This window comes from Balaenoptera borealis (assembly GCF_965194805.1).
Source record: "Balaenoptera borealis genome assembly, chromosome: 5".
NCBI classification, from domain to species: domain Eukaryota; kingdom Metazoa; phylum Chordata; class Mammalia; order Artiodactyla; family Balaenopteridae; genus Balaenoptera; species Balaenoptera borealis.
Genome location: NC_138862.1, coordinates 135,438,939 through 135,461,593, shown reverse-complemented (window position 1 = coordinate 135,461,593; position 22,655 = coordinate 135,438,939). Strand labels below are relative to the sequence as shown.

The 22,655-nt window shown below is 40.7% G+C and overlaps 1 protein-coding gene across 1 annotated transcript in view; it reads left to right on the top strand.

The window, feature by feature from the left end:
* COL6A5 (collagen type VI alpha 5 chain) overlaps positions 1-22,655 on the top strand; it is a 118,020-nt gene that overhangs the window by 15,590 nt on the left and 79,775 nt on the right. Inside the window, exons 5-11 of the mRNA XM_082392852.1 lie at positions 8,643-9,197; positions 11,297-11,872; positions 14,507-15,082; positions 16,773-17,113; positions 17,226-17,307; positions 19,798-19,940; positions 20,527-20,619. Of these exons, the coding sequence (XP_082248978.1) occupies positions 8,643-9,197; positions 11,297-11,872; positions 14,507-15,082; positions 16,773-17,113; positions 17,226-17,307; positions 19,798-19,940; positions 20,527-20,619 (2,366 nt within the window). The remainder of the gene's footprint in view (positions 1-8,642; positions 9,198-11,296; positions 11,873-14,506; positions 15,083-16,772; positions 17,114-17,225; positions 17,308-19,797; positions 19,941-20,526; positions 20,620-22,655) is intronic.

Genomic DNA, 22,655 nt, shown 5'->3' with positions numbered 1-22,655 from the left:
AGGGTAAGCAGTCCAGTTCTAGCAAAGAGGCTGGTCCATGCTCAACACATAGCACCCATCTCTAGGTCAAATGGAGCTCCAGTCCTCATCATCCTGCATTTGTGGAAAGGGAGATAGGGCCAGGGGAGCCCACCATGCTCAATTGTTTTATTGTTAAGACCCAGAAGTGGCCAAATCAGTCCTGCTAATATCTACTAGCAAGAACTTAGTCACAGGGCCACATCTAGCTTCAAGGAAGCCTGGGAAATATAGTCTTTACCTGGGCGACCATCTGCCTAGTTGAAACTCTTTTATTGACATGGAAGAGTGGGAGATGGTAGATGGCAAGAATCAGCTTGCATCACAAATAGAGATGAGGAGGTAGGTCCTGTGAATACTGAACCACAGGTAAAAGTCTCCTCTTTTGACATGTGTTCATGGAAGAGAGCCTTCCACACTTCGCAGAGCTGGGGCTTTGCCAAGGCCACAAACGTCTTCAGGAACTTCCCTATTTACAACTTTCAAAATGGCTCCAGGGCATTTTGATCTCAAATGATGGTTTTAATACCCTCTGGTGAGCCTTATACAAGTTATTAAAAAACAGATGGCATCTTTTAATTCTTCTATGGCTGATACTGTATCATCGTTTTCAAATGTATCATCATTTGAAAATGATGATACATTTTCAAATACTATGGAATAGATTCTGTGAATATTGAGAGAGGGGCTGGTAAAAGAATGGCAGTGAAAACAGATAGACAAAAGGGTTAAGACTAAGGAGATACATGCTAAAGAAAATATATTTATACTATATATAGAATATGTAATATAAATATATACTATGGTACATATATATGTATATATATACACACACAACTCCTGCACCATGAATTAATAACACTTTTTTATGGCTTATAGAAATTGGTCTTCTATGCGTGTATATATGTAGAGATACATATATATGCATATAAATGTCCACTTCCAGTCAGTAGGGTATCTACAAATTTTATGTATAAATAAAAGAACAGTCCATGTTGAATGGATATGTGCTTACTAATGTACTTATTATCTCTAGTAAAAGTTTTTCACCCAAATTTCTAATATTGATTTGTAGTGTTTATCAAATCACTTTATTTTATTTAAACATCTTTATTGGAGTATAATTGCTTTACAATGTTGGGTTAGTTTCTGCTGTATAACAAAGTGAATCAGCTCTATGTATATGTATATCCCCATATCCCCTCCCTCTTGCATCTCCCTCCCATGCTCATGAACCCACCCCTTTAACTGGTCAAAAAACACTGAGCTGATCTCCCTGTGCTAGGCAGCTGCTTCCCATTAGTTATCTATTTTACATTTGGTAGTAAATATATATATGTCAATGCTACTCTTTCACTTCTTCCCAGCTTACCCTTCCCCCTCCCCACGTCCTCAAGTCCATTCTCAACGTCTACATGTTTAGTCCTGTCCTGCCCCTAGGTTAGTCAGAAACTTTTTTTTTTTTTTTAGATTCCATATATATGTGCTAGCATACAGTATTTGTTGCTCTCTTTCTGACTTACTTCATTCTGTATGACAGACTCTAGGTCCATCCACCGCACTACAAAAAACTCAATTTCGTTTCTTTTTATGGCTGAGTAATATTCCATTGTATATATGTGCCACTTCTTCTTTATCCATTCATCTGTCGATGGGCACTTAGGTTGCTTCCATGTCCTGACTATCATAAATAGAGCTGCAGTGAACATTGTGGTACATGACTCTCTTTGGATTATGGTTTGCTCAGGGTATATGCCCAGTAGTGGGATTGCTGGGTCGTATGGTAGTTCTATTTTTAGTTTTTTTAAGGAACCTCCATACTCTTCTCTATAGTGGCTGTATCAATTTACATTCCCACCAACAGTGCAATGGGGTCCCCTTTTCTCCACACCCTCTCCAGCATTTATTGTTTGTGGATTTTCTGATGATGCCCGTTCTAACCAGTGTGAGGTGATACCTCATTGCAGTTTTGATTTGCATTTCTCTAATGATTAGTGATGTTGAGCATCCTTTCATGTGTTTGTTGGCAATCTGTATATCTCCTTTGGAGAAATGTCTATTTAGGTCTTCTGCCCATTTTTGGATTGGGTTGTTTGTTTTTTCTGAAATGGAGATGCATGAGCTGCTTGTAAATTTTGGAGATTAATCCTTTGTCAGTTGCTTCATTTGCAAATATATTCTCCTATTCTGAGGGTTGTCTTTTCGTCTTGTTTATGGTTTCTTTTGCTGTGCGGAAGCTTTTAAGTTTCATTAGGTCCCATTTGTTTATTTTTGTTTTTATTTCCATTTCTCTAGGAGCTGGGTCAAAAAGGATCTTGCTGTGATTTATGTCATAGAGTGTTCTGCCTATGTTTTCCTCTAAGAGTTTTGTAGTGTCTGGCCTTACATATAGGTCTTTAATCCATTTTGAGTTTATTTTTGTGTATGGTGTTAGGGAGTGTTCTAATTTCATTCTTTTATATGTAGCTGTCCAGTTTTCGCAACACCACTTATTAAAGAGGCTATCTTTTCTCCATTGTATATTCTTGCCTCCTTTATCAAAGATAAGGTGACCATATGTGTGGAGGTTTATCTCTGGGCTTTCTATCCTGTTCCATTGATCTATATTTCTGTTTTTGTGTCAGTACCATACTGTCTTGATTACTGTAGCTTTGTAATATAGTTTGAAGTCAGGAAGTCTGATTCCTCCAGCTCCGTTTTTCTTTCTCAGAATTGCTTTTGTTATTTGGGTCTTTCGTATCTTCATACAAATTGTGAAATTTTTTGTCTAGTTCTGTGAAAAATGCCACTAGGAGTTTGATAGGGATTGCATTGAATCTGTAGATTACTTTGGGTAGTAGAGTCATTTTCACAATGTTGATTCTTCCAATCCAAGAACATGGTATATCTCTCCATCTGTTTGTATCGTCTTTGATTTCTTTCATCAGTGTCTTATAGTTTTCTGCATACAGGTCTTTTGACTCCTTAGGTAGATTTATTCCTAGGTATATTATTCTTTTTGTTGCAAAGGTAAATGGGAGTGTTTCCTTACTTTCTCTTTCTGATTTTTCATTGTTAGTGTATAGGAAGGCAAGAGATTTCTGTGCATTCATTCTGTATCCTGCTACTTTACCAAATTCATTGATTAGCTCTACTAGTTTTCTGGTAGCATCTTTAGGATTCTCTATGTATAGTATCATGTCATCTGCAAACAGTGACAGCTTTCCTTCTTCGTTTCTGATTTGGATTCTTTTTATTTCTTTTTCTTCTCTGATTGCTGTGGCTAAAACTTCCAAAACTATGTTGAATAATAGTGGTGAGAGTGGGCAACCTTGTCTTATTCCTGATCTTAGTGGAAATGGTTTCAGTTTTTCACCATTGAGAATGTTGTTGGCTGTGGGTTTGGCATATATGGCCTTTATTATGTTGAGGTAGGTTCCCTCTAGGCCTACTTTCTGGAGGGTTTCTATCATAAATGGTTGTTGAATTTTGTCAAAAGCTTTTTCTGCATCTACTGAAATTATCATATGGTTTTTATCCTTCAATTTGTTAATATTGTTTATCACATTTATTGATTTGTGTATACTGAAGAATCCTTGCATTCCTGGGATAAGCACCACTTGATCATGGTGTATGATCCTTTTAATGTACTGTTTGATTTTGCTTGCTAGTATTTTGTTGAGGATTTTTGCATGTATGTTCATCAGTGATATTGGCCTGTAGATTTTTTTTTTTTGTGACATCTTTATCTGGTTTTGGTATCAGGGTGATGGTGGCCTCACAGAAAGAGTTTGGAAGTGTTCCTCCCTCTGTTATATTTTGGAAGAGTTTGATTAGGACGGGTGTTAACTCTTTTTTAAATGTTTGACAGAATTCGCCTCTGAAGCCATCTGGTCCTGGGCTTTTGTTTCTTGGAAGATTTTTAATCACAGTTTCAATTTCAGTGCTTGTGATTGGTTGTTCATATTTTCTATTTCTTCCTGGTTCAGTCTCAGAAGGTTTTGCTTTTCTAAGAATTTGTCCGTTTCTTCCAGGTTGTCCATTTTATTGGCATATAGTTGCTTGTAGCAATCTCTCATGATCCTTTGTATTTCTGCAGTGTCAGTTGTTTCTTCTCCTTTTTCATTTCTAATTCTGTTGATTTGACTCTTCTCCCTTTTTTTCTTGATGAGTCTGGCTAATGGTTTATCAATTTTGTTTATCTTCTCAAAGAACCAGCTTTTAGTTGTATTGATCTTTGCTATTGTTTCCTTCATTTCTTTTTCAATTATTTCTGATCTGATCTTTATGATTTATTTCCTTCTGCTAACTTTGGGGTTTTTTTGTTCTTCTTTCTCTAATTGCTTTAGGCATAAGCTTAGGTTGTTTATTTGAGATTTTTTTTTGTTCCTTGAGGCAAGATTCTGTTCTTATAAACTTCCCTCTTAGAACTGCTTTCGCTGTATCCTATAGGTTTTGGATTGTCCTGTTTCCATTGTCATTTGTTTTTCGGTATTTTTCGATTTCCTCCTTGATTTCCTCAGTGATCCTTTGGTTATTTAGTAACGTATTGTTTATCCTCCATGTGTTCGTTTTTTTACATCTTTTTTCCTGTAACTGATAGCTAGTCTCGTAGAGTTGTGGTCAGAAAAGATACTTGATATGACTTCGATTTTCTTAAATTTACCAGGGCTTGATTTGTGATGCAAGACCTGATCTATCCTGGAGAATGTTACATGAGCACTTGAGAAGAAAGTGTATTCTGTTGTTTTTGGATGGAATGTCCTATAAATATCAATTAAGTACATTTGTTAAATGTGTCATTTAAAGCTTGTGTTTTCTTATTTATTTTCATTTTGGATTATCTGCCCATTGGTGAAAGTGGGGTAAGTCTCCCACTATTATTTTGTTACTGTCAATTTTCTCGTTTATGGCTGTTAGCATTTGCCTTATGTATTGAGGTTGTCCTATGTTGGGTGTATAAATATTTATAACTGTTATATCTTCTTTTTGGATTGATCCCTTGATCATTATGTAGTGTCCTTCTTTGTCTCTTGTAGTAGTCGTTATTTTAAAGTCTATTTTGTCTGCTATGAGTATGCTGCTCCAGCTTTCTTTTGATTTCCATTTGCATGGAATATCTTTTTCCATCCCCTCACTTTCAGTCTGTATGTGTCCCTAGGTCTGAAGTGGGTCTTTTGTAGACAGCATATATATGGGTCTTGTTTTGGTTTCCATTCAGCCAGTGTATGTCTTTTGGTTGGAGCATTTAATCCATTTACATGTAAGGTAATTATCATTATGTATGTTCCTATTACCATTTTCTTAATGTTTTGGGTTTGTTTTTCTAGGTCTTTTCTTTCCCTTGTGTTTCCTGCCTACAGAAGTTCCTTTAGCATTTGCTGTTTAGCTGGTTTGGTGGTACTGAATTCTCTTAACTTTTGCTTGTCTCTAAAGGTTTTATTTTCTCTGTTCGAATCTGAATGAGATCCTTGCTGGGTAGAGCAATCTTTGTTGTAGTTTTTTGCTCTCATCATTTTAAATATGTCCTGCTACTCCCTTCTGGCTTACAGAGTTTCTGCTGAAAGATCAGCTGTAACCTTATGGGGATTCCCTTGTATGTTATTTGTTGCTTTTCCCTTGCTGTTTTTAATATTTGTTCTTTGTATTTAATTTTTGATAGTTTGCTTAATATGTGTCTTGGCATGTTTCTCCTTGGATTTATCCTGTATGGGACTCTTTGTGCTTCCTGAACTTGACTGATTATTTCCTTTCCCATATTAGTGAAGTTTTCAAGTATAATCTCTTCAAGTATCTTCTCAGACCCTTTCTTTTCCTCCTCTTCTTCTGAGACCACTGTAATTCAAATGTTGGTGCATTTAATGTTGTCCCAGAGATCTCTGAGACTGTCCTCAATTCTTTTCATTATTCTTTCTTTATTCTGCTCTGCAGTAGTTATTTCCACTATTTTATCTTCCAGGTCACTTATCCATTCTTCTGCCTCAGTTATTCTGCTACTGATTCTTTGTAGAGAATTTTTACTTTCATTCATTACATTGTTCATCGTTGTTTGTTTGCTCTTTAGTTCTTCTAGGTCCTTCTTAAACGTTTCTTGTATTTTCTCCCTTGTATTTCTAAGATTTTGGATCATCTTTACTATCATTACTCTGAATTCTTTTTCAGGTAGATTGCCTATTTCCTCTTCATTTGTTTGGTCTGGTGGATTTTTACCTTGCTCCTTCATCTGCTGCATTTTTGTCTGTCTTCTCGTTTTGTTTAACTTCCTGTGTTTGGCATCTCCTTTTCACAGGCTGCAGGTTCATAGTTCCTGTTGTTTTTGGTGTCTGTCCCCAGTGGGTGAGGTTGGTTCAGTGGCTTGTGTAGGCTTCCTGGTGGAGGGAACTGGTGCCAGTCTTCTGGTGGGTGGGGCTGGATCCTGTCTTTCTGGTCATCATGGCTGCAGCCGGTGGTGTGTTTTTAGGTGTCTGTGAACTTAGTATGATTTTAGGCAGACTCTTCTAATGGGTGGAGTTGTGTTCCTGTCTTGCTAGTTGTTTGGCATGGGGCATCCAGCACTGGAGCTTGCTGACTGTTGCGTGGAACTGGGTCTTACCATTGAGATGGAGATATCTGGGAGAGCTCTCGCATATTGATATTATGTGGGGCCTGGAGGTCTCTGCTCGTCCGATGTCCTGAACTCGACTCTCCCACCTCAGTGATTCATGCCTGACACCAGGCTGGAGCACCAAGACCTTGTCAGCCACATGGCTCAGAAGAAAAGGGAGAAAAAGTAAAAGAAAAAAAAAATTTAATAATTTAAAAAATTATTCAAATAAAAAAATAATAATAATAAAAAGAAGAGAGAAACAAAACCAATAAACAAATCCACCAATGATAACAAGTGCTGAAAACTATACTAAGATAAACATAAAAATCAGAAACCAGTCAGTTGCAGACAGCAAACCCAAGTCTACATTTGCTCCCAAAGTCCACCGCCTCAATTTTGGGATGATTAATTGCCTATTCAGGTATTCCACAGATGCAGGGTGCATGAAGTTGATTCTGGGGATGTAATCCGCTGCTCCTGATGTTGAATGGAGAGATTTCCCTTTGTCTTCTTTGTTTGCACAGCTCCTGGGGTTCAGCTTTGGTTTTGGCCCCACCTCTACATGTAGGTCACCCTCAGGCATCTGTTCCCACCCAGACAGGACAGGGTTAAAGCAGCAGCTGATTATACGTCTCTGGCTCATTCAGGCCGGGGGGAGGGAGGGGTACGGTAATTATAATTGGAATGCGGGGCGAGCCTGCAGTGGCAGAGGCCGCCATGACATTGAAACAGCCTGAGGCGTGCCATGTGTTCTCCCAGAGAAGTTGTCCCTGGGTCACAGGACCCTGGCAGTGGCTGGCTGCACAGCCTCCTTGGGAGGGGGTGTGTGGATAGTGACCTATGCTTGCACACAGGATTCTTGGTGGCTGCAGCAGCAGCATTAGCATTTCATGCCCATCTGTGTGGTCCGAGCTGATATCTGCAGCTCCCACCCATCTCTGGAGCTCATTTAGGTGGCACTCTGCCTTCTGTGGGCAGACAGGGAAGGAATCCCCTCTCCTCGTGCACCCCAAAACAATTATCTCTTGCCTCTTAGGCAGGTCCAGACTCTTTCCCAGACTCCCTCCCAGCTAACTGTGGCACACTAGCCCCCTTCAGGCTGTGTTCATGCAGCCAACCCCAGTCCTCTCCCTGGGATCTGACCTCCGAAGCCAGAACCTCAGCTCCCATCCCCCACCCATCCCGGCAGGTGAGCAGACAACCCTCTCAGGCTGGTGAGTGCTGGTCAGCACTGATCCTCTTTGAGGAGATCTCTCCTCTTTGTCTTCTGCAACCCTGTTGCTGCACTCTCCTCCATGGCTCTGAAGCTTCCCCCTTCCACCCCCCGTCTCTGCCAGTGAAGGGGCTTCCTAGTGTGTGGAAACTTTTCCTCCCTCACAGCTCCCTCTCAGAGGTGCAGGTCCAGTCCCTATTCTTTTGTCTCTGTTTTTTCTTTTTTCTTTTGTCAGCATTCGATAGGAGTTGTTCCACATGTAGATATATTTTTGCTGTATTTGTGGGGAGGGATGTGATCTCCACGTCTTACTCCTCTGCCATCTTGAAGGTACCCCCCCCAAATCACTTTGAATTATCCCAGAAAATAATGCTATATAAAGATTACCTGGAATTTTGTGTTTCAAGAATATACATAAAACCCTGGAATATTAGTCATATTAGTGCCAAAAATTGCTTACTTTTCTCTGTCTTTCTTTTTTGATCACATTGCATCCTTAATGATGGCCTGATGCTTTCTATTTCATGAACTTCAAGAATTATGAATGAATAATTATGAATAAATGCATAATGCATATATGCATAAGTGAGTGAATGAATATATACTTTTGAAGTTGCATTTCTTCTTTAAAACTTCTTAGGTAATCTGCAGTGAATTTCTGATTTAGGGTTCTAGTCAGCAGGCTTCTACAAAAGAAGCAGATAAAAATTTCAAATGCAATGGAATTTGCTTGAGTTAATTTTTGATGTTTTCTGATTAAAGGATTTATTTCTGCTTTACTGTCTTGTATACATTCTGAGGACAATTCCAACCTGGCTTATTTCTGGTCTTTTTGATTACATGCAGGATGTGAATACATGAAGGTTGATATCATGTTTCTGGTGGATGGTTCTAGCAGTATAGGATCCGAAAATTTTGGGAAAATGAAAACCTTCATGAAAAACCTGTTAGCTAAGGTTCAGATTGGCCCAGACAAAACCCGAATTGGTGTCATTCAATTCAGTGATTATAATAGGGAAGAATTCCAGCTTGATAAATACTATACACAAAAAGAAATTTCTGATGCAATAGACAGAATGTCTCCCATCAACAAAAACACTTTGACTGGAAGTGCACTAACCTTTGTGGATCCATACTTCACTGAGCCCAAGGGGGGCCGTTCAATGGTCAAAAAGTTTCTCATCCTCATCACTGATGGAGAAGCCCAAGATGATGTGATAGACCCTGCAAAAGCTCTTCGGGACAAAGGTGTGGTCATCTTCTCTGTGGGGGTGTACGGGGCCAATAGAACTCAGCTGGAGGAGATCAGTGGGGACGGCAGCCTGGTCTTCCAAGTTGAGAGCTTCGATGATCTAAAGGCAATAGAGAGTAAACTCATCTTCCGTGTGTGTGCTCTTCATGGTAAGTGACCCTGTTATCCTTCAGGACTCAAGGGTGTGAGCTGTTGACTTTATAGTGGGGTGAACAGTGACTTGGACACTGGGCTTGGCCTCCAACTGGACTTCTTTGGTATTAAATTTTGGTCTTATCTATGCTATGTTAAAATACCCATGACCTCAGGAACATATATACAAAATACCAAGGCATATTCTAGAATAACAGTTTTGTCAACTAATTTGGCAAAATGTACTCTGATTTTGATGACTTTAAATATATTCCAAGAAGGTCTCAGAATTTTATATTAAATTTTCAACTCTTTAATACCTGCATACCTAGATTTTCCAGAGCCAATTTTTAATCCCAAATGATTCCCCAAATTGTTTCTTGGCTACCTATAACCATTGTTAAGCAGTAAATAGAAATACAAATTCATCTTCCTCTTAGTTAAATTAAAACCAATATCCTAAGCACAGTATCCCCCCAACAAAAACCCTCTGTATTTTAAAGTTATAGTGTATATTTTCATTACTTCACATTATTCTCTTACCCTCTATCAGCTAAGTATCATGTATCAGCTGTTCGTGTGTCTATCCCTTTGGAAAATTTTAATTTGATACTTTTCTTAAAACAATTGCTTGGGGTCATCACTTTTATCTGACAAACGGTAATCCTTTTCAAATTGAATTGAGCAACCTTCAATTTGAGCCCATCAGTTTTAATGACTCGAGTAAGAACTTGCTATAAATCCACATGTAAGGCTAACAGCACCTGTGCTATTAAATCTACCACGTGCTGTTGTTATCTGTGTTTTGGATACAACTAAGGGAACAAACCAAAGCATTAGTAATTGTATATTGTTCCTCTGGCAACAGAGGCCTCCTCTGGACTTTGTTCTTCAGGATTATGTGTTTCAAAATTTCAGAAAGTTAACAAATAAGATGTCTTAGTATAAACTCTGAGCTTTAGGCAATAGCTCTAAGATTTCTCTTGGAACAGCTTAACTGGAATTTTTTTTTCTTCCTCCAAGAATGGCAGTGATTCCCAAATTCTTGGGATTGTGGAGACATTCTAAGAAAGGCTTACCTTAAGGCCACGGCCCCACCTTTGAAATCCAAAGGGCTCTTTCTGGCCTTTCTTCATTTTGAGAAATGTAATGTTTGTGGAGACCCTGTCCATAGCATGAGGTGAAGTTTTAGCTGACTCATACATTAGATCAATTCATAAATATTTATCAAGTCAACTCATAAATATTTATCAAGTTATGATTAGTCACCAAATCACACTGGCTTGTTTTTCTGACATAGCCTGGGCTCATCCACAGTGGATGAGACTTGAAATTTTGAGGCCTCATTGCCAGAAATAAGGATTGGAGGTAAGATAGGCAGGTGGAGGGTGAACCTTTGGGAAGCATGTGCTTAAGTTACTTAGGGAAGGAAAAGAGTGGAAACAAGCTCACACTTTGGAGACTGAGCCAGAGTGGTTGCTTGGCTTCTAACGTGGAAGAGGGCTTGGGGCTGGGGTGAGGTGACAGGAGACTTAGCTCTCCCCCTACGTGGGCTTTTCTGGGTTCCAATTTGAGAAGTCAGGGGAAGGAATACATATAAATACAAAGAGGCATGGTGCACATGGGAAAGTTTATCTACTAGAAGATGAGGAGACAGCTGGAGCCTGAAGGAGCAGGATGAAACTCCCAGTTTATCCACTGAGCCCCTGACCCTTTCAAAACTACAGGCCAGTCTGGCAAACATTAGTTGTGTCTCACCACTATACTACATTGAATTACCTTCTGACATTCCCTTCCAGTTGAAAGCCTGCTTAGCAAAAGGTGTTGCACGACCCGATGAAATTTAGCAGAATAGAGTCGGGAGGCATGAGGAGCACCAATCTGATCACGGAGTTACATAGATAAGGGTGCCAGTGTCCTTGGAATCATGATGTGGGCAAGTTGTACATCTCTCAGCCCTCAGCTTCCTTCTCTTTAAAATGGCAACAGTACCTAAGTGAAGTGCAGTATCTGGCACGTGGGAGGGACGTGGCAAACGTAGTTGGCTTCCCTTCTAGTCTGTCTGTGCAGAACACACTGCAGAAAGTTTGTGATGCCTGCTCTCTTCTCCTTGCAGATTGTAAAAGTATTAGACAGTTAGACGTTGTGTTTGTGCTGGACCATTCAGGCAGCATCCTGCCCCAAGACCAAGAAAGCATGATCAACGTCACTATCCATTTGGTGAAGAAATCGGATGTTGGCCCGGACAGAGTTCAGTTTGGAGCGCTCAGATACTCGGATCATCCTGAGGTTCTCTTCTACCTCAATACGTACTCAAACAGATCAGCCATCACTGAGCATCTGAGGAGGCCCAGGGGCACGGGAGGGAATACCTTCACTGCCAGGGCTCTGAAGCATGCAAACAACCTGTTCATGGAGGAACATGGCAGCCGTCTCAAGCAAAACGTGAAGCAGATGCTGATCATCATCACAGATGGGGTATCCCATGACCGAAATCAGCTCAGTGACGTGGCTTCGAAATTAAGAGCCAAAGGCATCATCATCTATGCAGTGGGTGTAGGAAAGGCCGAACAAGAAGAACTGGAGACTATGGCGGGGAGTAAAAACTATACTATCCACGTCAGTAATTTCAACAAACTGAAAGATATTTACCTGCCTCTGCAAGATAGTATGTGTACCAATGCACAAGAGGGTAAGTTGGGCTGTTAAAGTTTCTACAGGGATAGCAATACAAGTTTACACAAAAAATAAATGATAACTTGGCTTCCCATTACCTGGGTGTCACAGGATGAACATTTCTCTGCTCAGGCTACTAGTTTTCTCATTTCTGAAAGAAATGTATTATTGATTAAGCAAGAGCCTAAAGGTCCTTTGCCACCATATTGAAGACATTATACAAGAAGGTTTCAGAAGCAGTCCTTGCTATCTGGCCTCCCTGTTTCCTTTTTCTTGGCAGAAAGGACTCTTCTTAGGGCCATATTCACCTTTCCTCATTTCACAGCTGCCCATTTGCTTAATGACCCCAAGTGCAACTACTCGGTATCAGTTTCAGGCCAAACTCAAGTGGAGAGTTTCATGGTTTAAACAGATAGACTTTTGTCTTCAAAGTTCCAGGGCCCTCTAAATGGGATTGTTGGCATCCTGCAGGGCCATTGGAAGTCCAAGTGGTACAGTGAGCTTTTCTGGATAAAGGCCAGGAATGGGGTAATAGATACTGGCTGCTAGGAACCAGGAGGGAAGGGGCCAAAGCTGATCCATGAGATACCCCGGGGCAGGAGGGGCTGGAGGCATCACATCTGAGTGAGGAAAGGGTGAGATTTGCCACCTGACCTCAAAGCAGCAGTTATTGACAAGTCATCTAGGAGATCTCTGTGCCTCCTTGGAAGGCTGGAATCCTGGCCAGATATTAATCCAGGCCTCCCGACATGGCAGATGCATCAGTCAACCAGCTAACTTCCTTTCTTCTTTCCTCTTCCCTCCCTTCTTCTGACTTCCTTCTCTTTTTCCTTTCCTCCTCCCTTCCTTTCTCTCTACCAGTTTGAAACCTGCTTTTGTATCCAACAGAAATCATGTTTTTACAACTGACATTAACTCACTCTCATCTCTGTGAAATAGTCCAACCCCAAACAAAACCTCCCCCCATATCCTGTGTCGGACCAGCATTTCCTGGGCTGTGTGAAACTACTTCTGACCTCCACAGCTCTACTTTACTTAAGTAAGCAATAAATACATCTTCTTGGTTTCAGATACTGAATAATGGTATCATCTTTAAGAAAAACATGACTTTTCCCAAGGGAGTGGGGCCAGCTCAATTCTTGCACCTGTCTGGTCCTTCCCTAGACTCTCACCCTTGCCATCTGTCCTGCTGCCTTCCAGACCATCCTTAGCACGGAGTGATCTTTCTGATACACACTGCGTTGTGTCACTGATCTGCTCACAGGTTACAGTTCCTAAACTCCTGAGATCCACGTAGCCCCTGCTGACATCTCCCACCTCACCTCTTGCCCCCCATTTCACAGTATCTCCCATCATCCTGAAATTCCTCCATCTTTGCATGCATCATTCCACCCACCGCGAACACACCAGCCTGCCACTTCCCTTGGCTGCACCTAGCTTATCTGTCACATCCAGCCTTTATTTGCCAGTTTCCTGACCCAGCACCCGGCAGTGTCCCAACCGTGTCCCTCAACTCCTGCACCTTCTATTTCTCCTAGTGGTAGCACTTAACACATACTTGCTGTTTCCTTATCTGTACCCATCACAAGACTACAAGCTCCTTGGGCAGGCTTGGGCTCTTGTTTATCACTGGGTCCTCACCAAATCTAGGACATTACTAGGACTACAGTCTTTTCCTAGGAATATGGGGACTGCTTTCTTCTCATCTTCCACACCTGTCTTTTTGGAGGTAGATGCTGAGATGGAGTTTGGGATGCAAGAATTTTATTAGGGAGGCACAGCTGTGAAAGAAAGGGGGGAAGGCAGAACAGGCAGTAGAAGTCAGCAATGCATGCTCCGTCATCTCCGTTACCTTCCGTGATCACTTTAGTGCTGCCCCATCCCAGCCTTTGCATTTGAAGGGAACCGAGCATCATCCCTTGGTTATGGACCATTTCACACTGGACTTCAGGGAGATGACCCTGTACCCTGTTTATTAACACTTGCCCATGAAATTTTAATGTTTGGGTTATGATATCATTAAAACAATTTGTAATATAAAAAAGTGCTGGATTTAAGGATAAAAGGGACCTAGGTACCAGCTCCTCTGCATAGTAATTGTGTATTCTGAGGCAACTTACTTAACCTCTGAATTCCATTTCTCTACCTAACAAACAGAATAATTCCTCATAAGGTGGTCATGAATATTAACCATTATTGTATGCTAAACAGGTTTTTTAAATGATAATTTTCAACACAAATGTAAAATGGTAACATTAATAGTAACAGGATTACTAATAATAGTACAGTGGTACTTGGCTTGGGTGAACATTCCAGTATGGGTATGTTGAAGGGATTTCAAGCCTTTGTAATGACCTTTTAATGAATATATTCAACCTAGTCAAACGTCTTACTTTCTTTCTCAGAGTAGTGTTCAGTGTCCTTTCAAATGAATCATGTAAATAATTAAAATTTGAAACAAAGTCTATTAGCTTTCTCCTCCCCACTATTTTTTCTTCTCTTTGAGGGCCAATAGTGGTTCTCTCGTCTGTTACCTTATCTCAATTTGCCATGGATGTGAGGATTTAGTAAAGCAATTCAAATATTTGAGCAAAGGGAAAATTTGGAATGATTCACAAGGACAGTAACTGATTTATTTTTTCAACTGCAGTCTGTAACATTCAAGAAGCCGATGTGATTTTCTTTTGTGATGGCTCTGACATGGTATCTGATTCAGACTTTGTTACCATGACAACTTTCTTGTCAGACTTAATTGATAATTTTGACATTCAGTCTCAAAGGATGAAAATTGGGATAGCACAATTTGGGAGTCGCTACCAAGAAATTATTGAGTTGCAAAACTCTCTGACTAAAACCCAGTGGAAGTCTCGAATTCAAACTATCACGAAGAGCAACGGGCTTCCGCGAATGGACTTGGCCCTGAAACAAGTGAGCGTTATGTTTGAGCAATCCGCTGGTGGGAGAAGGAAGGCTGGTATCCCTCAGACTTTGGTGGTTATCACATCTGGGGGTCCCCGTTATGATGTGGAAGAGGCAGTGAAGACTCTGAGAGAAGATGGCATTTGCATTCTGGCTTTGGGCATAGGAGATGTTTATAAGGAACAGCTCCTGTCAATAACGGGCAATTCTGAAAAAATCATCACTTTTAAAGACTTTGATAAACTAAAGAATGTGGATGTGAAAAAAAGAATGGTCCGTGAAATCTGCCAGAGTTGCAGGAAAACCAGTGAGTGCTCCCTTGCTCTTTCTTTGTTATTATTTGATTGCAGCTTCCCAGTTGTCCATTTCCTAAGGTGTCTGTGGGCGAGTCCAGCAGAACACGTGTGCGGTGAGAATAGACATCTCCTCTGTTTCCAGAAATTGAGATCGGTCAGCCTCCCTCAGAGACAGGGGAAAGGGTGCAGAGGCTGGAGGAGGCCCTGAGTTGTGTCCCCTGGTCAGCCCTGCCCCCCAATGTAATCCAGTGGTTATGCTCCTCTAACACCTGGAACTCAGCCTATTTCTACCCTCTCTGCTTCTGGAAGTCCTAGAGCAATGCCCTGCATCCCACAGGAATTAAGTAAAATAAACATGTGCTGATTGGACATTTTCCTATTTTAACTTTGTTAAACCATCTTGTAAGGGATTCAGTGTGTGTGTGTGTGTGTGTGTGTGTGTGTGTGTTGTCCATCTGTGTCAGCACACATCTGGTACATTTTCTTCTTTGAATGATGGCATTCATATAATCATGACATAGTAAAGATTTGAATTGTCCTTGGGGATTATTTAATTTCCAGAGTTCACCAATGCTGATGGCTACAAAGGTCGGGTGGGTCATGGAAGTGAGTCAAGTGGGCAGGGAGTGAAGAAAATGAACTCAGGGCCATGGCTCATCTGATGACGATATCATTCTTCAGCTCCAGCTGAGAGTTGCCATGTGGGACTCAGGTTCTGTACACTTGGAGCTGGGAGTTGGGAGGACAGAGCAACAGTGAAGATTAATATTTTGTGGAATTTGCACAACAGGCAGAAATTCCCCAGAGTGCTTCTGTTTCTAGACTCGTTATGATGGAAGCGACTTCTTTTACAAAACACATTGGTTTTTCCAAGCTCTCCATTGGGGTGCTCACTGGGGGCAGATGACAGTGGTGGAGGAACCCGAGACTGGAATCAGAACGCCAGGGTTCCCACTCTGGTTCGGCAGCAGCAACCTCCATGCATGACCATCTCCTCGTGTGTAAAATGAGCAACTGGACAGGTTCAGGGGTGACCAAATGGCAACTTGTAGCTGAATTGGGTTTGTCCTATTTGGTGTTGACAGCTTCTTAATTAATTGATAACTTTTACAAACTGGAGATATTGCATTAAAATGCAGATTTCAGGTTTCTTTTTGAAAAATCAGACAATGTAACCACATTACGCCCCGTTTCCCACATGGCTACTCTCAGCTGGAACTGAACGGTGAACAGATGGGTCGTTGCTCTGCGTTCATTTTCTCATTCCCTGCCCACTTGACTCGTTGACATTACCCTCCTGGCCTTTGCTGCCATCTGAGTTGGTGGCCTCTGGATTAAATAAACTCTAAGGACAATTCAAATATTTAATATGTTATAATTATATGAATCATAATGTCATCATTAAAAGAAGAAAATATGCATGCACGCACACACACACACACATGAGGCCAGCCACTGAGAATAAGACTAAACCATGATTAGACTTCAAACAGTTACTGAAACATGTAACATTTGAATGGGACATGCAAGGACGGGGAGGGTGAGGGTGAACCTGTGCTACAGTATTTTCCTTCTTGGACACTTTTGGGTCCTAGAGACCCTCCAGCCCTAGACCATGACTGCTTCCCCTTTTCCTGCCTTGTCTGCCCTTCCTTGCTCCTGTCTGCTCATTAATTTGGCCTTATTTCCCTTGTTCTCCAGACTGCTTTCTGGACATAGTGGTCAGCTTCGACATTTCCACTCACCTGCTGGGGCAGCCATTGTTCTATGGCCACCCCCGGCTGGAATCATACCTCCCAGGCATCTTAGAGGACATTACCTCCCTCAGGGGTGTGAGCTGCGGGGCAGGTGCAGAGGTACAGGTGAGCGTGGCCTTTAAGGTGAACAGTGACCAGAATTTCCCCGCCAAGTTCCAAATCTACCAGGAAACAATATTTGACAGCCTACTGCAAGTCACCGTCAACGGGCCAACGCACCTGAATGCACAGTTCGTGCAGTCCATGTGGGACACGTTTAAGGATACGTCTGCATCCCGAGGACAGGTATCCGTGTCACATTCTAGCTCCCATCTCCATGCTTTTGTATTGGTTTCTCCCTCCCAGTTATATGTTTTGTTATCATGTCATCCCATTCTATGCTTTCCTCTTTCTCTAGGTATTACTCATCTTTTCAGATGGTCTTGGGGGTGAAAGCAAAATAATGCTTGAAGATAAATCGGACAGGCTCAGAGAAGCAGGTAAAGTTAAAATTGAAAAAGTAAATGATGAAGCATGGAATCTGCTGAACAGGTCTGTACCTACTAGGGTGCTCTGGAACTTGGGATTTGCCTGGCCACTTGAAGCAACTGCTGCTGGTGTCCTGCCCAAACCCCCTTGACCAGCTGCCCACTTATCCCCCAAATGCTGCAAACGCTACAGCCAAGTTCTTATACCTGTGACCTTCTATAGATGTGTGCCCTTGACTGACCCCAACAGTGACCTGATGCTTGGAATGGGGGTTGGGGTCACACATCCCACCTGAGGGATGGGAGCAGGGGTAATTATTTCAGAGGGAAACAGAAACCCAGCACTCTTGCCTGAAGTGGGTCAACTCTGGTACAGCCTACACTCCAGGGACCCTCAGGAATCAGACCCAGGTGAGGACTTTACTGAGACACATCCTTGCTCACAACCTCCCCTTCCCTTTCCTGCTTCTCTCTCTCCCTCTGTAAGCCACTTACACATAGATTCCTCTCTCAGATTCTGCTTCTAGGGAACCTAAGACACTTTCTATTGTGTCTGATTTTCCATGGGAAAGATTGCAACATGGATTTTGAAAAACACTTCTCACTATACCTCCCCTGTCCATGTCATAGTTTCAGAAGAGCTGGGAGCTAAGTGCAGAAGTGGAGAGTCACATACAGAGACAGGAGGCAGGCAGGTGACTGGCAAGTGGGGCATGTTATTGTAGGCTTCCTTGGTGTAGCCCTCATGGCTTCCAGTGTTCAGCTTCCTTGGAAACTCCCAGGGGCCATAAACGTCCTGGTTGTGTCACTCTCCCTTCTTGAATCCCTACTATACATTCCCACTGTTCTTAGAATATCAAATTCCTTCATATGGCCTGTGAGGCTTTACAGGGTCTGGCCCCACTTCCCACTCAGCTTTACCTTGCTGCTCACACTCTGTTCCAGCATCAGAACTTTTTCCATTCTCCCTCCAATGTCCTTTTCAACCTCACCCTCCCCACACTTGCATGTCCTCTTTCCTTCTACCTGGTACTCTCCCCACTCTCAGCTTCCCCCAAGTTCTTCTCACCACCTCCCTTCTCTGGTTCTTTCCCTTGACCAACTTCCATTCATCCTTTAGTATCAGTCTAGACATCAGTTCTTCACAGAAACCTTGTGTGACCTTCCAAAACCGAGTTAGGAGCTTCTTCTTCAGACTTTTGTAGCATCCTGACCCTCTCCCTGGTACAATGATTAATACATAATAGACTCCTAATAAGCAAATCTTTGTTTAATGAAAGGAGGGAAAGAGTAAATGGACCAGCAAATGAATTAATGAGTGAGTGAATGGGTGAATAAATGAATTCCTGGGTATGGCCAGGAGTTCAGCTGAGACTGGAATCACCCTGGGCTTTCCTCAAGCTTCCAGGGCCCACCCAGCTCCCAGGGTGTTTGGCAGTGGAGATGATTTGAGAGCTATTTACATTCTATTTACAAATTTTGTAATTAATTTACAAGTTAATGTAATTAATTTACATTCAGAAAAATTCATAGTTCATAGCAGCACTATTTACAATAGCCAAGACATGGAAACAACCTAAATGTCCATCGACAGATAAATGGATAAAGAAGATGTGGTACATATATGCAATGGAATAGTACTCAGCCACAAAAAAGAATGAAATAATGCCATTTGCAGCAACATGGATGCACCTAGAGATTATCATACTAAATGAAGGAGATCAGACAAAGAAATACAAATATCATATGATATCACTTTTATGCAGAATCTAAAAAAATGATACAAATGAACTTATTTACAAAACACAAATAGACTCACAGACATAGAAAACAAACTTATGGTTATCAAAGGGGATAGTGGTGGGGGAGATAAATTAGGAGTTTGAGATTAACACATACATACAACTATGTATAAAATAGATGAACAACAAGGACTTACTGTATAGCACAGATATTGAACTATATTCAATATCTTATAATAACCTATAATGGAAAATATATATATATATTCTGTTATATATAAATATATAACTGAATGACTCTGCTGTGCCCCTGAAACTAACACATTGTAAATTAACTATACTTCAATTTTTTTAAATGGTGAAAAATATAAATTAAAAAAAAATTACTAACTACCATGTTAAAAAAAAAAATTCAGAAGAACTCTGAAGATGAACAATATCCTTTCTTAAAAAATTGCTTTCAAATGCCCAAGAACTGCATTAAGATTAGTGGTGAGGAATTAAACACAATTTTCTGCTAGTGTTTTTCTGTAAGATTTCTTAGATTTCATGCCGAGGTCAGGAACCAGTGCCTCATGTGTGTACTGAAGATGCAGGCAAAGCGCTGTTGGGTTCTTCAGTATCAAGAACACTCTTTTCTCTTATTTTCCCCCCCTTTCTGATTCTTCGAGTCATGTTCACTGAATGGAAATGAGATGGGCTTTTCTTCTTTTTTGTGTACAATTCCTGGGGTTTTATATCTGTTGTTTTTACTGCCTAGGACTTGATGCTTTGCTGGTGGTTTCCCTAAACTCAACCTCTCATGATGAGTTTTCCAGCTTTGAATTTGGAAAAGGATTTGATCACAGGACTCACCTGACCATTGGAATGAGAGAATTGGGCAATATGTTATCACAGTATCTGGTGAGTTGCTGAAGAAAAAAACCCCATTATTCAAAATGCCCTGGGAACATTGGAATTGGAATTGGAATCTTGATGAGTATTTCCAAAGATTCCCTTGTTTGCCCTAAATTCAGTTACATGGTCTTTAGCATATGAAAAAGTGTGAAAGCCCAGAGCATTGTTTTTGCTTCTCCATGCCCTTTCATCCTGTCATCTCGACAAATGAATGCATAGGAAGCTAAAATCCAACCAACCCCTAATCAAATCAAAAGCCCCCAACAGTTTATGCTGCAGAAATCCCAGGAAACAAGAGCTGTCAACTAGGAACCAACCAGTCTTGTGCACACTTGGCCTGTGGCCATCTGTGTGGTGAGTGCCCCTTCTATAAATAGAGGTCATTTCCTTAGAAAAGGTATGTCACCAGTGCAGTTGCTGATCTGGTGCTCTCTCTTCAGGGTTAAGTCAAAAAACACCTCTTATTCTCTGCAGCCCCTCACCCAATGAGAGAGGACAGGCTGTAGGTGGTGAATTATGATTTATGTCAATTCAGTTCTTATGTGATGAAGTTCCTCACCATAGTTGCTCACTCATTTTTCCTTTTTTCCAGGGAAACATTGCAGAGAGGACTTGCTGCTGTACGTTTTGCAAGTGTTCACGGACTCCAGGACCTCAAGGGGTCCAAGGACCACAAGCCTTAAAGGTGCCATTCAGTTGTGACATGCTTTTACCGAATGGGCTTTGATTTGCTGTAGGTGGAGCTGAGATTGAGTAGTTGGGTTTGCAACCTTTGCTTGATGCTGATGTAATTATTTGGGCCGTTTGTGTGACTTCTATGGTGTAGGAGCCAGATCAGAAGGGCTCACATTTTTTAAAAAAATATATTTTATTGAAGTATTAATTTACAATGTTGTGTTAATTTCTACAATACAGCAAAGTGATTCAGTTATACATATATTCACATTCTTTTTCATATTCTTTTCCATTATGGTTTATCATGAGATATTGAATATAGTTCCCTGTACTATATAGTAGGACCTTGTTGTTTCTCTATGTTATACATACTAGTGTGTATAAGCTAATCCCGAACTCTTAATTTATCCCTTCCCTCCTTCCCCTTTGGTAGTATAAGTTTGTTTACTATGTCTGAGTCTATTTCTGTTTTGTAAATAAGTTCATTTGTATCATTTCTTAGATTCCATGTATAAGTGATATATGATATTTGTCTGAGTTACTTCACTTGGTATGATAATCTCTGGGTCCATCCATGTTGCTGCAAATGGCATTATTTCATTTTTTATGGCTGAGTAATATTCCATTGTATAAATATACCACATATTCTTTATCCAGTCCTCTGTTGATGGGCTTTTTGGTTGCTTCCATGTCTTGGCTATTGTGAATAGTGCTGCTGTGAACATTGGGGTGCATGTGTCTTTTTGAATTAGAATATTTTCAAATATATGCCCAGGAGTGGGATTGCAGAATCATATGGCAACTCTATTTTTAGTTTTTTGAGGAACCTCCATGCTGTTTTCCATAGTGGCTGCACCAATTTACATTCCCACCAACAGTGTAAGAGGGTTCAGAAGGTTCACTTTTGATGCTACTATTAAGAATGACTCCCTTTTCTCTTATGTATCCTTGGTGGTGTTGCTCCTTGGCTTTGCAATTTATACTTTTTTTTTTTTATGTTTAATCATTCCTTGAGGTTTCTTTTCTCTTTAATTCACGTGAAACTGCTTTTTTTTATTTTTTATTTTTTTAAAGTCTTTTTTTTTTTAACATCTTTATTGGAGTATAATTGCTTTACAATGGTGTGTTAGTTTCTGCTTTATAACAAAGTGAATCAGTTATACATATACATATGTTCCCATATCTCTTCCCTCTTGCGTCTCCCTCCTTCCCACCTTCCCTATCCCACCCCTCTAGGTGGTGCACATTAGACAGTTTGAAAGGCGGCAAGAGGTGTTAGAAATGGTGGGGAAAGTTGTGCTTCATCAGCAATGATAGGTGATTGAACTGCAAAAAGAACATAGCACTGCAGATTAATAGCCCTTCAAAAAAGATTATGAAAGATCAATTACACAGCAATAGCATAGATAAATATATCACGGCTCTAAGGTAGTGAAAATGAATGAACTACGGCTACACATAACAACAGGGAAAAATTTTACAAACACAATAATGGCCAAAAAAAGCAAAACACAGAAAAGTACGTATGGTATGATTTCATTTATAAAAAGTTTGAAAGGAGGCAAAACTAACCCATAGTGTCTAGGGATGAATGATTAAGTAGTGAAGTATTTTTTTTTTAAAGTCCGGGAAATATTATCATAAAAGCAGGAGTGTGTTCCCAGGGGAGGGGTGGGGAATTGTTTGTGATTGGGGTATCTACTGTGTCTGGGTACCAGCCATGTCCTATTTCTTGGCCTGGGTGGTGATGACACAGATGTTCACTTTGTAATAATTAAGCTGTACCTTTCTATTTTATTTACTTTTATGCACTTTTTCAAATGCATTTTAGATATCACAATGAAAAGGAGTCTGGTCTATTTTATTTTAAGAGCTCAAACACGATTCTTGCTCCTGAGTGCTGCATTGTCCATCCTTGTGAAAGGATAATTCATCAAGGACCTCCCTTTAGGTCCTTGTTGTTTATCTATTTTATACACAGTAGTGTGTATATGTTAATCCCAAACTCCTAATTTATCCCTCCCCTTGACTTTTTACTAAGTTACA